Below are 14,379 nucleotides of genomic sequence, written 5' to 3' on the forward strand. Positions count from 1 at the left end.
CCGGGCGGCGACCGCCGAGTTTTCGGCACCAGCGGCGTCCGCACGGTGAGTGCCGTCCGATCGCCGCCAGACCGCCACGCCTCCGTATTTTTACGTTTTTTATGCGTTTTTCAAGTCCTTTTCGAGCTCAAACTCTGTATTTTACCCTGGTACTATAAATAGGTCTTCTTTTGACCTATTTTGGGTTCCTTTTTCAGTTCCCAACTTTAGTTTTTTAGTTTTATGGCTTTAGATTTTTATTGTTTTCCAGTTTTTAGAGCTTGGATTGGGGATGGATATGTCTTCGGCGACGGCATCTAACCGGCCAATTCGACTGTCTTTCCCGTTTTTTCAGTTCTTATGGTGCGTGTCTACATCGTTTGGAAGGAGGGCTCGTTGCTTTGGTTGCTTTGTTTTTTGAGGACGTCTCTTGCAACGAGGTTGCTAGAGGTTTTCTCATTCAGAGATTTAGGTCTTTAGCGACGGCGTATCATCGGCTGTTTGACCTTTTTTTTTTCTTGTTCGACGGCGGTCTGGTGGAGGGTTTCAGCGACGGCGTATTACCGGCTGAGGCTCTTCTGTCTGCCTTTTTTCTTGCTTTCTTGGTTTTGGCTCTTTTTCGTTTGTATTTTCTTCTTTTCTGGTTTGCTTGTTGTGTTGTGAAGCCGAGATTATCTAGGAACGATGGTAAGGCCGGAGTTTCTGAGATTCTCTCAACTCAGCTTCTAACACTTCTTTATAGACGAGTACTCTTTTTCCTCTTCCTGAGGTTTTAACGAGGCTCGGCCCTTAGTCTGTGTTCTGTGCATTCAAGGGTTTAGGTTCTGTTTTTTGTTTTCTTCTTTTCTTCTTTCTTTTTTTAATAAAATCCTATTTTAATAAGAGCTTGGATTGGATTTCCACAAGATTGAAGATTCAAGATCATTCTTTCTATTTTATTTAATTCAGTTCTTCCAATTGTGTTCTTTTTAATTATGTTTATGCTTTCTTTTATTATGTTTGGCTAGTTTCATTTAGCTGATTCTAGGGTTCGTAAATAGTTGATTGAATTTATGTGATTTATTTGTTAATACCTTTGTGCCTTCCAGTTTATGATTCATAATTCCTGGTGCTTGATTTATTGTGGATTATCTGGCCAATAGTTTTCATGTTTAGCTATTCGGTTTGAGACCTAGCGGAGATAACTGTTTAGCGGATTCAGGAATGTATGATATAATTTTAACCTTGAGACCTAGCGGAGATAGGTGGATCATAGAGAGAGCTATTCTTAGGAGCTATTGGGAGTTAGTAGATTTTCTTGAGACCTAATGGAGATAGATAATTTACTAATCTACGATCGTTGCTGCTCTAGCGAGAGTGATTGATTAATTAAGTGATCTCTCATCATAACTGGATTAAACTGGTACATAGGATTAATAGATTTATTGCGTAGATTTAGTTAATGAATTTACTACCCTAGGATCAGTTGTCTTTTAATATTTGATTTTTCCTATGTGTTTTGATTTATTGCTATTTGCGTTTTAGTTTAAGTTACTCAAACCTTCTTCACTTTTGTTTGCCTGTCTACTGTTATAGTTTGTCTAGGAGATAGCTAGGGTGATTTCGGTTTTTCTGTAACACCTCAATTTTCATAAACTTTTCAATATAAAATCTTTGAAAACTAATAGATAAAAATAAAATTTCTTGAATTATAAAAGTTTAAACCAATTTAAAATCAACTTGTCAAAACTAAAGTAGTAACATGAAATAAAATGATAAACTAAAAAGTAACATGTTTCAACTTAAATTTCTATGGAAATACTAAATCTCTAGTCATTCTCGACTTCCATGGCCACCGCGACTCTAGAACTGCAAAACTGAGAAGATAAGGGGTGAGCACATTGAAAATATACTCAGTGAGGAAAATAACAAAATATTCATATATGTCACATATATAATTAAATCACGTTATCATACTTGCAAACATACGCCAAGAGACCGGAGCCCCTTGACAAACATAATCATAGTTTGAGTCGATGGCTTAAGTCCCATGACCAAACACATACATAAATCAATGGCTTAGGTCCCATGATCGATCAATGGCTTAGGTCCCATGATCACACATAACATAGATCAATGGCTTAGGTCCCATGATCGCACATAACAACATAGATCAATAGCTTAGGTCCCATGATCGCACATAACAACATAGGTCATGGCTTAGGTCCCATGATCACACATAACAACATAGATCATGGCTTAGGTCCCATGATCGCACATAACAACATAGATCAATGGCTTAGATCCCATGATCACACATAACATCATAGATCAATGGCTTAGGTCACATGATCACACATAACAACATAGTCATAAGATGCACGTAAACAAGTAATCAAATGCGATAATAAAATATATATAACCATATGAATAAGCGTAAAATCCCTCACCTTAATGTCGAAACAAAACAAAACCGGAAAGAAGGTCTTAATAGCGCCGCACCAAAAGAAATCGTCAAAATCGCAGCTGAATAGACCAGTCAGCTTCAAGCCTTCGTTTGAAGCCTCAAACGTCCTCAAATCGTATTTTGCCCAGAAACACAACTTCTTCCTCTTCGAGAGAGCTTTCCGTGGCCGCCTGTTTCGCTTGAATCGGAGTTCTGTGGAGGAAGTTATGGCCGTTCTCCCGAAACTGCCAGAACTTGATTTCCTGTGAAAATCTGACTCTACACGTTTCTGGCCCTCTCTGCTCTCTAAAACCCTAATTAATTAGTGTGTCCGTCTCCTTTAGGGTTTGAAAATAGATCCCATATTTATACTAGTTTCTAAAGAGCTTTTGATAAATATAAAAAAATTATTTTCTATGTATATCTCCTACTAAGATAAAGAATAAAGATGATAAAAAGAGTTCTAATTCTAATAGGAATCATTAATAATACTAATACTAATACTAATACTAATAATAATAATAATAATAATAATAATAATAATAATAATAATAATAATAATAATAATAATAATAATAGTCTAGATAAAATTAACGGTGCATATCTATATGTATCATGTAATTATTTTAAAAAATAAGCTATACAAGAAAATACTAGTATTAATTAAACTTATAAAATAAATCTAAATTATCGGGGTGTTACAACCTACCCCACTTAAAATAATTTCGTCCTCGAAATTCTAGTCACGATTCTTGAGCCATATAATCTAGTTCTATTGTGAGGTAACTTCATCCTTCGCACGTGTTCCACGAACCCGTAGTCGCTACTCCATGTATAGCAGTCGTACACCGATTGCAGCCTCCTAATCCTTTCGTATCTCTCGCATTGTACACGCAAGAATTCACAACGTTCACTTAATCTTTCATATTCTTCGCGCAATTTCTCAATTCGTGCTTGTAGGGTAACTTGAGCTCTAGTGGGAGTTTGACGTGTCCGTGCCATCTAACGATTTCACAAATTCAACTATTTCTAACGAAGCTAAACATAATAGTACTATGAATCGTGACTAGAATTTCGAGGACGAAATTATTTTAAGTGGGGTAGGTTGTAACACCCCGATAATTTAGATTTATTTTATAAGTTTAATTAATACTAGTATTTTCTTGTATAGCTTATTTTTTTAAATAATTACATGATACATATAGATATGCACCGTTAATTTTATCTAGACTATTATTATTATTATTATTATTATTATTATTATTATTATTATTATTATTATTATTATTATTATTATTATTATTATTATTATTATTATTATTATTATTATTATTATTATTATTATTATTATTATTATTAGTATTAGTATTAGTATTATTAATGATTCCTATTAGAATTAGAACTCCTTTTATCATCTTTATTCTTTATCTTAGTAGGAGATATACATAGAAAATAATTTTTTTATATTTATCAAAAGCTCTTTAGAAACTAGTATAAATATGGGATCTATTTTCAAACCCTAAAGGAGACGGACACACTAATTAATTAGGGTTTTAGAGAGCAGAGAGGGCCAGAAACGTGTAGAGTCAGATTTTCGCAGGAAATCAAGTTCTGGCAGTTTCGGGAGAACGGCCATAACTTCCTCCACAGAACTCCGATTCAAGCGAAACAGGCGGCCACGGAAAGCTCTCTCGAAGAGGAAGAAGTTGTATTTCTGGGCAAAATACGATTTGAGGACGTTTGAGGCTTCAAACGAAGGCTTGAAGCTGACTGGTCTGTTCAGCTGCGATTTTGACGATTTCTTTTGGTGCGGCGCTATTAAGACCTTCTTTCCGGTTTTGTTTTGTTTCGACATTAAGGTGAGGGATTTTACGCTTATTCATATGGTTATATATATTTTATTATCGCATTTGATTACTTGTTTACGTGCATCTTATGACTATGTTGTTATGTGTGATCATGTGACCTAAGCCATTGATCTATGATGTTATGTGTGATCATGGGATCTAAGCCATTGATCTATGTTGTTATGTGCGATCATGGGACCTAAGCCATGATCTATGTTGTTATGTGTGATCATGGGATCTAAGCCATGACCTATGTTGTTATGTGCGATCATGGGACCTAAGCTATTGATCTATGTTGTTATGTGCGATCATGGGACCTAAGCCATTGATCTATGTTATGTGTGATCATGGGACCTAAGCCATTGATCGATCATGGGACCTAAGCCATTGATTTATGTATGTGTTTGGTCATGGGACTTAAGCCATCGACTCAAACTATGATTATGTTTGTCAAGGGGCTCCGGTCTCTTGGCGTATGTTTGCAAGTATGATAACGTGATTTAATTATATATGTGACATATATGAATATTTTGTTATTTTCCTCACTGAGTATATTTTCAATGTGTTCACCCCTTATCTTCTCAGTTTTGCAGTTCTAGAGTCGCGGTGGCCATGGAAGTCGAGAATGACTAGAGATTTAGTATTTCCATAGAAATTTAAGTTGAAACATGTTACTTTTTAGTTTATCATTTTATTTCATGTTACTACTTTAGTTTTGACAAGTTGATTTTAAATTGGTTTAAACTTTTATAATTCAAGAAATTTTATTTTTATCTATTAGTTTTCAAAGATTTTATATTGAAAAGTTTATGAAAATTGAGGTGTTACATTTTCAGTCCCTGAGAATACGATACTCGATTACTTGTTGCTTGCTACAATTACCTGTGTTAGTTGCAGTCATTATTGTTGCTAAGAAATTAGTGATCAATGGGTTATACGCTATAGGGGCTACTACTTCGGGGGGGCCAATTTGCACCTTTTCCCTAAATTCAAATATGGACCACAAATTATATTTAGAGTCAATATATCAAACTAGCCTTTTTTATATAGTAAATTAAAATTTTTCACACTCAAATAAAAACTTTAAGAATTACCCATTTTTTCTATTAAATGACTAAATCGCCCCTCAGATTAAAATTTAAAAAAATACCCATTAATATATCATCACAAATACACTACACATTTTAAAAAAAACAAATCACAACTCTCTCCTTCCTCTTTTTACGCAAGCTTTCTCTCTCTCATCTCTCTTTCTATTTTCTCTCTCATCTTTCTTTCGCGGCTCCCCCCCTCTCTCTCTCTCTTCTCTCTCTTTCTCTTCTCTCTCTCTCTTCTTTCTCTCTCTCTCCTCTTTTCTCCATAGAGTCTCTCTCTTTTGGTGTATCCTAGGAAATTGGAGGAACCAAAACTTGATGGAAAAAATAGAATTGGGAGCTTCACAATGACCCCACCACTCAACGGAGTCGTCATTGCCTTGTGATTTGAAAAAGACGAGCTGTGCTGCAATTATTGGGCTTAAAACTCGAACTCTCCGCCAAGTTTAAGCTTTTTGGGCCTTCTCTTTCTTTTGGTGGACGAGAGAAAGCTCTACTATTTGTTATTCTAATTTCCAATTTGAATTGGTGTGAATTCGTTATTCTGAACGTGGCTATCTGAATTTGTTATTCTGGATGCGGCGATTCCAAGTACATTGTTCTCTCTCTCTCAACTCGTGATTCTTTTAGGATTAGAAGTACATTTCAAGACTTATAGAAATAAAAAATAAAAATTTGATTAATGTTCTTGAATTTACGACCATATCTATGAATTCACAACTTAATGTTCTTGAATTCACAATTAGATCTATGAATTCACAACTAAAATTAGAATTCACAATTAACAATATTTGTAGTGGTGAATTCATTTAAAACTTAAATTCACGACTAACAATATTTTCAGTTGTAAATTCACGACTAACAATATTTCTAGTTGTGAATTCACGCAAATTCATGACCAAATATTTTTAGTTGTGAACTCATTTAAAACTTGAATTCATAGCTAATGTTATTTATAGTTGTGAACAGGGGCGGAGCCAGACTTTTGTCTTAGGGGGGTCCAAATTTTTTTGATAAAATTAATAATCAAATAATACATAAAAAATTAAATTTAAAAATAAATAATATTCCATTCGTCCCATTATTTATAATACGTGCTTTTTTGGCACGAAAATTAAGATGAATAAAATTAAGATAAAGGTGTGTGTTCTACATAGTGTATTTAAGGATTTTTTTTTTATTGTTCTTAATTTTAACAAGGAAAATGTTTTTTTTTCTTTAACTTTACTTTTTATTTATATTTCCAGATCGTTTAATTATTGTATTTTCGAAAATACAACATGACAATTAAATCTGAAACTTAAAAAAATTCGCATACAATAAACTGGTGGCCACATACAACTTAAAGGAATTAAATCTGAAACTTTAAAAAATTCGCATATGTTCAAGCTAAATTCAGCACAATGTTTTTTGTCAATGTTTGAATTTGCAGATGATTAAAGCTACTAATGAATTCAGCACAATGTTCTCTGCCAAGTTCAAGCTAATTAAATTCGCATAAGTTCAAGAGTGTGGAAACTTTCAGAGGCTAGGGTATTCAAGCTGAAAATTAATCCCAAAACCATAATTTTCTATTTTTTATTCATATATATTTGAAATTACCATAATACCCCTACGAAAATCATAAAATCCCAGGGGGATCCAGTGACCCCACTGCCCCCTGGCTCCGCCCCTGGTTGTGAATTCACGCGAATTCACAACCAACAATATTTCTAATTGTGAATTCACTTGAATTCAAGACTAATACTATTTATAGTTGTGGATTCACGTTTTAAAACTTGAATTCACGACTAACATTGTTTTTAGTGGTGAATTCAAACTTTAAAACTTAAATTATACTAGCTATTCCGTTGTGAATTTGAGTTTTAAAGCTTGAATTCACAACCAAAATAAATCCTGGTTGTGAATTCGATTGAGTGTGCAATGTGCGGGTATTTCTTAATTTTTATATGCAAGGGTAAAATGGTAAGTGTGAGTATTTTTTAAGTTTTTATTTTAGTGGGTAATTTTTAAGTTTACTAAAAGAAATAGGCTATTTTCAAAATCCACTTTTATATTTATGTGAACACATAAAAATGCGACATGTGGCAGATGCATTTCAAAACAAAAAATACAGAGGGGTATAATAGGAATACAAATTTCAGAAAAAGAAAAAGGAAAAAAATCATACTTGGCCAGTATTGATGGCCTATTTCTTTTGGACATGGGTATTTAGAAAAGTAAGATTGTAGCATAAAAGTGTGTAAAGGTGTATGGAGCCATTGTTTATAGTATGAACTTATTACCCAAAATAGAAATAGAACATTATATTTGGGACAATCCAATAAGAAAAACTGGTCATCAATAATGGAACGGAGGGAGTAGCTAACTAACATATTTTGGTCGCGAGGGATGTTAGTATAGATTTTGACAATTAAGTTTGTAGCCAATAGTGGTGGTACGGAATTATCTGAACACTTTAATGACAATAATGACATTGGTTAAAACTTTACACAACTACATCATGATATATTAAGCTTTAAGTACTTTGTTTCAGGTGAGGGGGAATAAGTTTTGATTATTAATTATTGTATCCGCAACCAGATAAAGATAGTACGTCACTATTTTAAAACATTAATAACAATAACGACATCCATTAAGTCTTTGTACAATTACATTGTCATATATAGAAAAGATCTCAAGCTTTAATTAATGTTTTTACACTACAAAAAACCTTCATTTTGCCACAGAGCTAACGACGAATCAAAACAACAGATCGCCATTTATGACAAAAAATGAAATTTAGTTGAGACATGATTTTGCGACGAAATTTGAAACGGACTGTTCGTCATTGCATTCCAACGACATAAATATTTTGTCACAACTAATAATTTAAAAAATATAAAAATAAAATTAGAAATTAACGATGTCGTACTTCGTCGCAATATAGTTAATTTAATTTAAAAAATTAATTAGATTTTCATGATAGAAAACTTATATCACAATATAATTCAGTGGTATCATGCCAAATACCTCAAAGATCGGGACATTGGAAAATTCATGAGCATCGTCGCGACTCACCCCTTATCAATAGCATACTCAAAATCAAGGACTCCTTGCTACAAAAACAAGGCAACAACAATAAAGCTGCAATGGAATTACTGAAACTTGGCATACAAATTTATTCGGCTAAATGGTGAAAAACTCTTTTGGCATAAAGCCATAGGAAGAATTTCATCCCTGCAAGATGCTTCATCACTCTATGGTAGGCCCTTCAAGGGAGGCTCAAAACCTTTGATAGACTTGAGGGAGTATTATTTGCAATATGGAATCTGAAACTCATGACCATTTGTTCTTTAAATGTGCAAGTATTAATAAAGTTGAGATCTCATCCGTGAATGACTTCGATTAAATCAATAAATGACGACAATCCCTAGTGTCTTTGACGAGCCCAAGTTTTGTGCTATTTTTCTTTATTGTGTCTAGGTCTAGATCGAGTCTTTTCTGCGTATTTTTGCTTGTTTTTATGTCTGGGAGGACACTTGTTTTGACAGAATCAAACCTCGTGGAGCCATAATGAGCAAGATGGAGCGAATCTGATGAGATTTGGGAAGGCACCTGAACGATCAAGTCTAACGAAGCCTGCACGTTGGATGCATTCCAAAGATCGAAAGTCAAAGTAGGTAGTACCGTTCAGAAGAGGAGTTCTATCGAGTCCTAGGCATTCTGGAGCAGTTTTCGGGAGAGAGTGTTGCAGCCAAGTCTATCTGCCGCTGACTAAGAGGTTAGCCTGACTTACACTCGGAAACCAACATCCACCACGAGAGGTATCAAGGGCACGAGATGGGCCAGGATGAAGACAGGAAGGGTGAACAGGGAAGGATCCATCATGACCAGGCGTCCAGGGTGTGACGCTGACGTGGCTGATCCAGTGCAAGAAGATAAGGCGCGAGAATATTCATTTTCCCATGCACGGAGTGGATATGCTTGAAGCTTCAGGATATGCATGGATCAATGCCAAATATTATCCAAGGAAGAGTCTTCAAGCTTGAAGACTCTGTCTAGGGCAACCTGGACACTCCAACTGGAGTCAGACTCTAACGAAGCTCTAGCTGCGTGTTGGCCTTCAGCCCACGCCTGGATTCTTATAAATACATGTTCCCATTTCAATTTTGGTGTGCAAGCGCGAACTAGAGGAGTGAGGGCGAGTACGAAAAAAATCTTTTTTTTTCTGCATTTTATGTTTAAGTCCCGTTTTGGGCAAGACAGATAGTTTGTGCTTTATGTTGGCAATATAGCATCATGCCTTATTTTCCTGTAATAGAAAGTTTGCTTTATTTTATTTCCATGTCTTATTTATCTTTTGTTTTTGCAATTTACTTTATATCTAGCTAAGTTTATCGATCTGGGCAAGGCATAGTTGATGTGGATATGAACTTATAAACTCGTGAGGTTCAATTGTGTGCTTTAAGTAATTGCATGATTGTGTTCCCAAAGTGCTGGGCATTATAACCAAGTGTCTAAATCGACTTGATTAGTTAACAGGCCATTAATTAATTGAGTAGACTTAGATCACCAATAAATCAAGATTATAGGGTGTGTACGATCATTGTACGTCTTGAGAGTATTTGCAGGCACGGAAGGTTGAAGTAGACTACGGTGTGCCTAAGTTCAATGTCGGGTCTATCTAGGGCTAAATGCTTCTCGGTTTAATTGCATGCTCTGAGGTGTCCTATTGCATGGTTAGGTTGAGATGGTTTAATGGTATAGGGTGTCCCTTACCTTGAACACACTTAAGAATAGCTTTTCTTAGACAATGGAAGTGCACGTGACAAGAGATCCTTGCTTCCACTAAGCACTACGCCTGTCTTGGGCAAAGTTATAAATTTATTTGTACGTTGGCTGAAACAACAACTTCGCTTAAAATCCGAAGTATAACCGTCGTCAGCCTTAAAACATCTCACAACCATGAAGAAAAGGATCAACTATCATCCAGAAAGCAATACACCTAACCTTAGTCATTTCGATGAACCATCTCTGGTTTGCTCGAAACCAATTCATTTATTAGGATGAACCATACAGAGTCAAGAAGATTGTGAGAAATATCGAACTGGATATTTGTAGATGCTTAAATGATATCTTTTCCCTAGAGGAGGTTCGTGCCGATTTGGAGTTAAACGCATTGATGCTTGCGACTTCAGGGCACAACCCATAACCAAACATAGGTGTTATCTCTCCTTAACATGGTTAATTTCAGTTTTCTCTCTACCAATATTTTCTACAAATTCTTTCCTCGAATTTGTAGAATCTCGTAAGGAAAACTCGCAACCCTGGGACACAAAAGGGATAAATCCATTTACCAACCAAATGGAAGAACAACAGCCCAGCCGGATCCCTCATTCCCCTTGGGACAAGGCCACATCAAGTAAAAAACCTTGGTCTTTCGGACATTTTTCATCGGCACCATCAGCACTACCGACCCAACAAAGTCATCCTCGACAATAAGCATCACAGACATTTGGGACTGGTACACCATCCTATCATAGACTAAACAATTTTTTCATGGGTGACAACAATGTACCTTCAATTCCTGCAAGAGGCGGCAATTTTCTTGTGCGCCCGCCAGGCAGCTGAGTGCACTTCAGCATGGCCTGCTACAAGCGAGAAATCAAGGAGCCCGCCATAGGCCAGATGTCGGACTGAAAACCTCACAACATACCAAAAGTATATGAATTACATGGATCAGGATAACCGCCCGCCTAAACCAAAAATGTCGGCCTACTCTCTAGTACTGCCCGCTTTACCCCTAGGTGCCCACCCTTGGGCTGCTGCCTACAAGAAAGCCCATCGTGCATGCCTAAGACATCTGCATTGCATCAAGATGATTCTTATCCACTGATACTTGGATTCCAAAAACTTGTACTCCCTCTGTCCCGGTGAAGTTGAGGCATGCCTTTTAGGTACAAGATTTAAGTAATTAGTGTTTAGTTGTTTAAGTATGTTTGTAGGGATTTAAGGAGGTAGTGTTTAGTTGTTTAAATATGTTTGTAGATTTTTGGTTAAGTGGCTATATGTATAATTAGTGATTCCGAATTATTTTTAAATCCAAAATTAAAATTAATTAATCTAAAATTTTATTTTTATTATTGAATTTTATAATTAAATTAATTGTTTTTTTTTACATTGTTATTGTCGCCTATCTTTAAAATTAATTTAAAGGTTGTTCAAAACTAAAGGTTGTTCATAATCAAACTCAAAATCAAACAGTGAGAGGAAGAAAGGGGTGGCGAGAGGAAGAAACACTGAATTTCTCCATTTCCTACCAACTCATTAAAAATGTAAGCACTAAATTTTTTAATACAACTCAATATAAACCTAATCTAAACAAACATAATACAATAATACATCAATTGAGTAATACAACTCAACTTTGTTGGGACGAAGTGAGTATTATTTGATCATTCCCAAGGAAATCCCTCTCCCTTCCCCCCAAATTTTTTGGGTCGTGGTTGCTGCCATGTATTGTAAAATGGATATACAAGTGGTAGTAAATGGTGAGCTCCAAGGCTGTATGTGGTAGCAACATGCCTATCTGAAAGATTTTTTTTTTTTAATTTCTTATTTTTGTATGCTAATGTTTATTTTGTAATGTTTGGGTCCATTAAGACGGATAAACCAATTACTGAAATAAATTATATTTATAGATTTAAATGTGTGGGCAATTAAAACACATTTCTATATATTATTTTGACGAGAATGAATAGTAAAATTATTTTTTGACATATTATAATAAGATGTATCACTTCGATACAAAGATTGTTTTATTTACTATAATCATAATACAACTTAGTGAATACTCGTCGAAGGGCCTTTAGTTAGACAAAAAAATAAAATAAAAAGTCATGTTTGCCATAACCTTCGAGCTTAGTTCCGCACAGGCTCGACGCTCAGCTATGTATAGGCTTGGCACCCAAGCTTCGCCACAACATTGGCGTTCGGCTCCGCCCAATCTTGGAACTGAGCTTCACACCACCTTGGCGCTTTAGCTCTGCCATAACCTTTAGTGATCAGCCCCGCCAATCCTCAACTTTAGCGATCAACTTCACCAAGCGTGTAACGAGATTTGGGTCAATTTGCCTTGATAAATAGGACTCTTATGTATAAAATCAAGAAGGCGAACTTATTATTTTCTCTATATTAATCTTATTCAAATTCTCTCAACTTTCTCTGTTTATTATTAATTTATTGTTGAGATTAAAACCCAGCTCAACGGCTCATAAAAAGCTTAGAGTTCATTTTATTTTCGAAAGAATATATGTTGTTATAATTTCGGCTGCGCCAATATATATAGCATCTGTTTTTCTTTTTTTAAATGTTTCGCTGAATATAGCATAGATAAATCAATCTCAAATAAAAATTATATGAACATCTAGCTAGAAAGTCACAAAATGAGTAATTAAACAGTAAAACATCTTAAATAAGCACACATTAAATAAGCTAGACAAGAACAAGAAACCCTAACTCTATCTCATTGTTTTCCCATCAATTGAAAGCGCCTCAACCTGACTGGCTAAAGATTTGGACACCTTTTTCTGAATTACAACTAATTAGGATGCAAATTTAAATCAATGCTAGCCTTGACAAACAATTAAACATACATATCAATGATATAGTACTCCTACTACAACTGAATAACCTCATCACCATTTTGGTAGCTCATTGAGGTCAAAATCAAACACTACTTTTGCAGGTTGATCATCATTCCCCTCCTCGCCTTTGTCCTCCGGCAGCTGCCCGTGACCGGAAATCCCGGCAAACCCTTCGGGTTGTTCCATAGAGAGGCGGCCATGGTGGGACTTGTGACCCCCCAAGGCCTGGTAGCTCCTAAAAGACTTGCCACATATCTCACAAGGGTAATTGTTTTGTGATTTGAGAGGAGTCTTATGATGAAAAGTAGTAGCCAACAAAGAAGAATTCTCACCCATAACCGATTTACCCTTATCCTGCAAGAGGCAAGGCGGTTGGGCGCCGGCAAGAGCCAAGAGATGACAAGCCCCAGAGGCGGCCTCGTGGTCGAGTGGGGGCGGAGGCATCATTCCCCTCCACCCCCGCTCGGGGTGCTTCCTCATGTGGCCGTGTAAGGACTTGTCGGAGGCGAAGGGTTGGTGGCAAACGGGGCAAGAAACGTCACCACCATTTTCGTCACCTTGGAGCTCCATCACTTGATGATTCCTCTTGTTTTTCTTTTCCATGTGAATCCATTTGTGCCCACCTAGAGCCTTGACGCTGCTGAAACACTTGGAGCAAGTCGGGCACTCGAAACGGGCTTCACCTGGGATCTTGAGTTTGATTATCATCGACTCCATCACCTTCAACAAATTAAAAGAGAAAGAAAAAGATAATTAATTTGCTGCACTTGAGCTTATAAATTCGAAGTTAGCTAACATAGAATTTGATGCAATGCGAATGGGAATGAAGAAGATATGGTGACAATGAGGTGCTTATAAGCTGGTGGGAGTGACGACCCAACTACAAAAAAGAAACATAAATGCACCAAATTAATTAGTACAAAATGTCTCTAACCCTTTTCACAATGCAAAAGGGATGGGATCAGGTAAGCTTATTTGTTGGTAATTACACTAACCATATATTAAAAGTGATGTCGTCATATACTGGTGATTAGGCCGGGATTGAGGCCGAGGAAGAGATGGCCATATATAACTAGTTGCCAATGACGACTGACTACGGTTTCTTTGGGGTATAAATGCATGCATGGATTCTAGTGAGAGAGAGGGCTTTTGTGTTTGAAGAAGAGCCAAATATTGTCAAGGAAAAGGTAGGACTGCTCCATGTTGTTGTTTCTAGCTTGTTTCGTCTATTTCCTGTTCCCGATAAACAGTATTCTCCTCTAGTAAACACACGCAAATAAAACTTAATTTGGAGGGTGTTTGGTTAAGCTTATTAATTTTAAATACTTCCTCCGTCCCATGAAGCGTGACCCATTTCTTTTCGGCACGGGAATTAAGAAAGTGGTATTTTGTGTGTTAAGTGTGAT

General features: G+C 36.0%; 1 protein-coding gene across 1 annotated transcript; it reads right to left on the reverse strand.

Annotated features, from left to right (window-relative positions):
* Positions 1–13,024: 13,024 nt before the first annotated feature.
* Positions 13,025–13,690, reverse strand: LOC131005247 (uncharacterized). Its single transcript, XM_057932123.1, has one exon. The coding sequence runs from the start codon at positions 13,688–13,690 to the stop codon at positions 13,025–13,027; it is 666 nt and encodes a 221-aa protein (XP_057788106.1).
* Positions 13,691–14,379: the final 689 nt, after the last annotated feature.

Source organism: Salvia miltiorrhiza, chromosome 1 (assembly GCF_028751815.1).
Source record: "Salvia miltiorrhiza cultivar Shanhuang (shh) chromosome 1, IMPLAD_Smil_shh, whole genome shotgun sequence".
Classification (NCBI taxonomy): Eukaryota; Viridiplantae; Streptophyta; class Magnoliopsida; order Lamiales; family Lamiaceae; genus Salvia; species Salvia miltiorrhiza.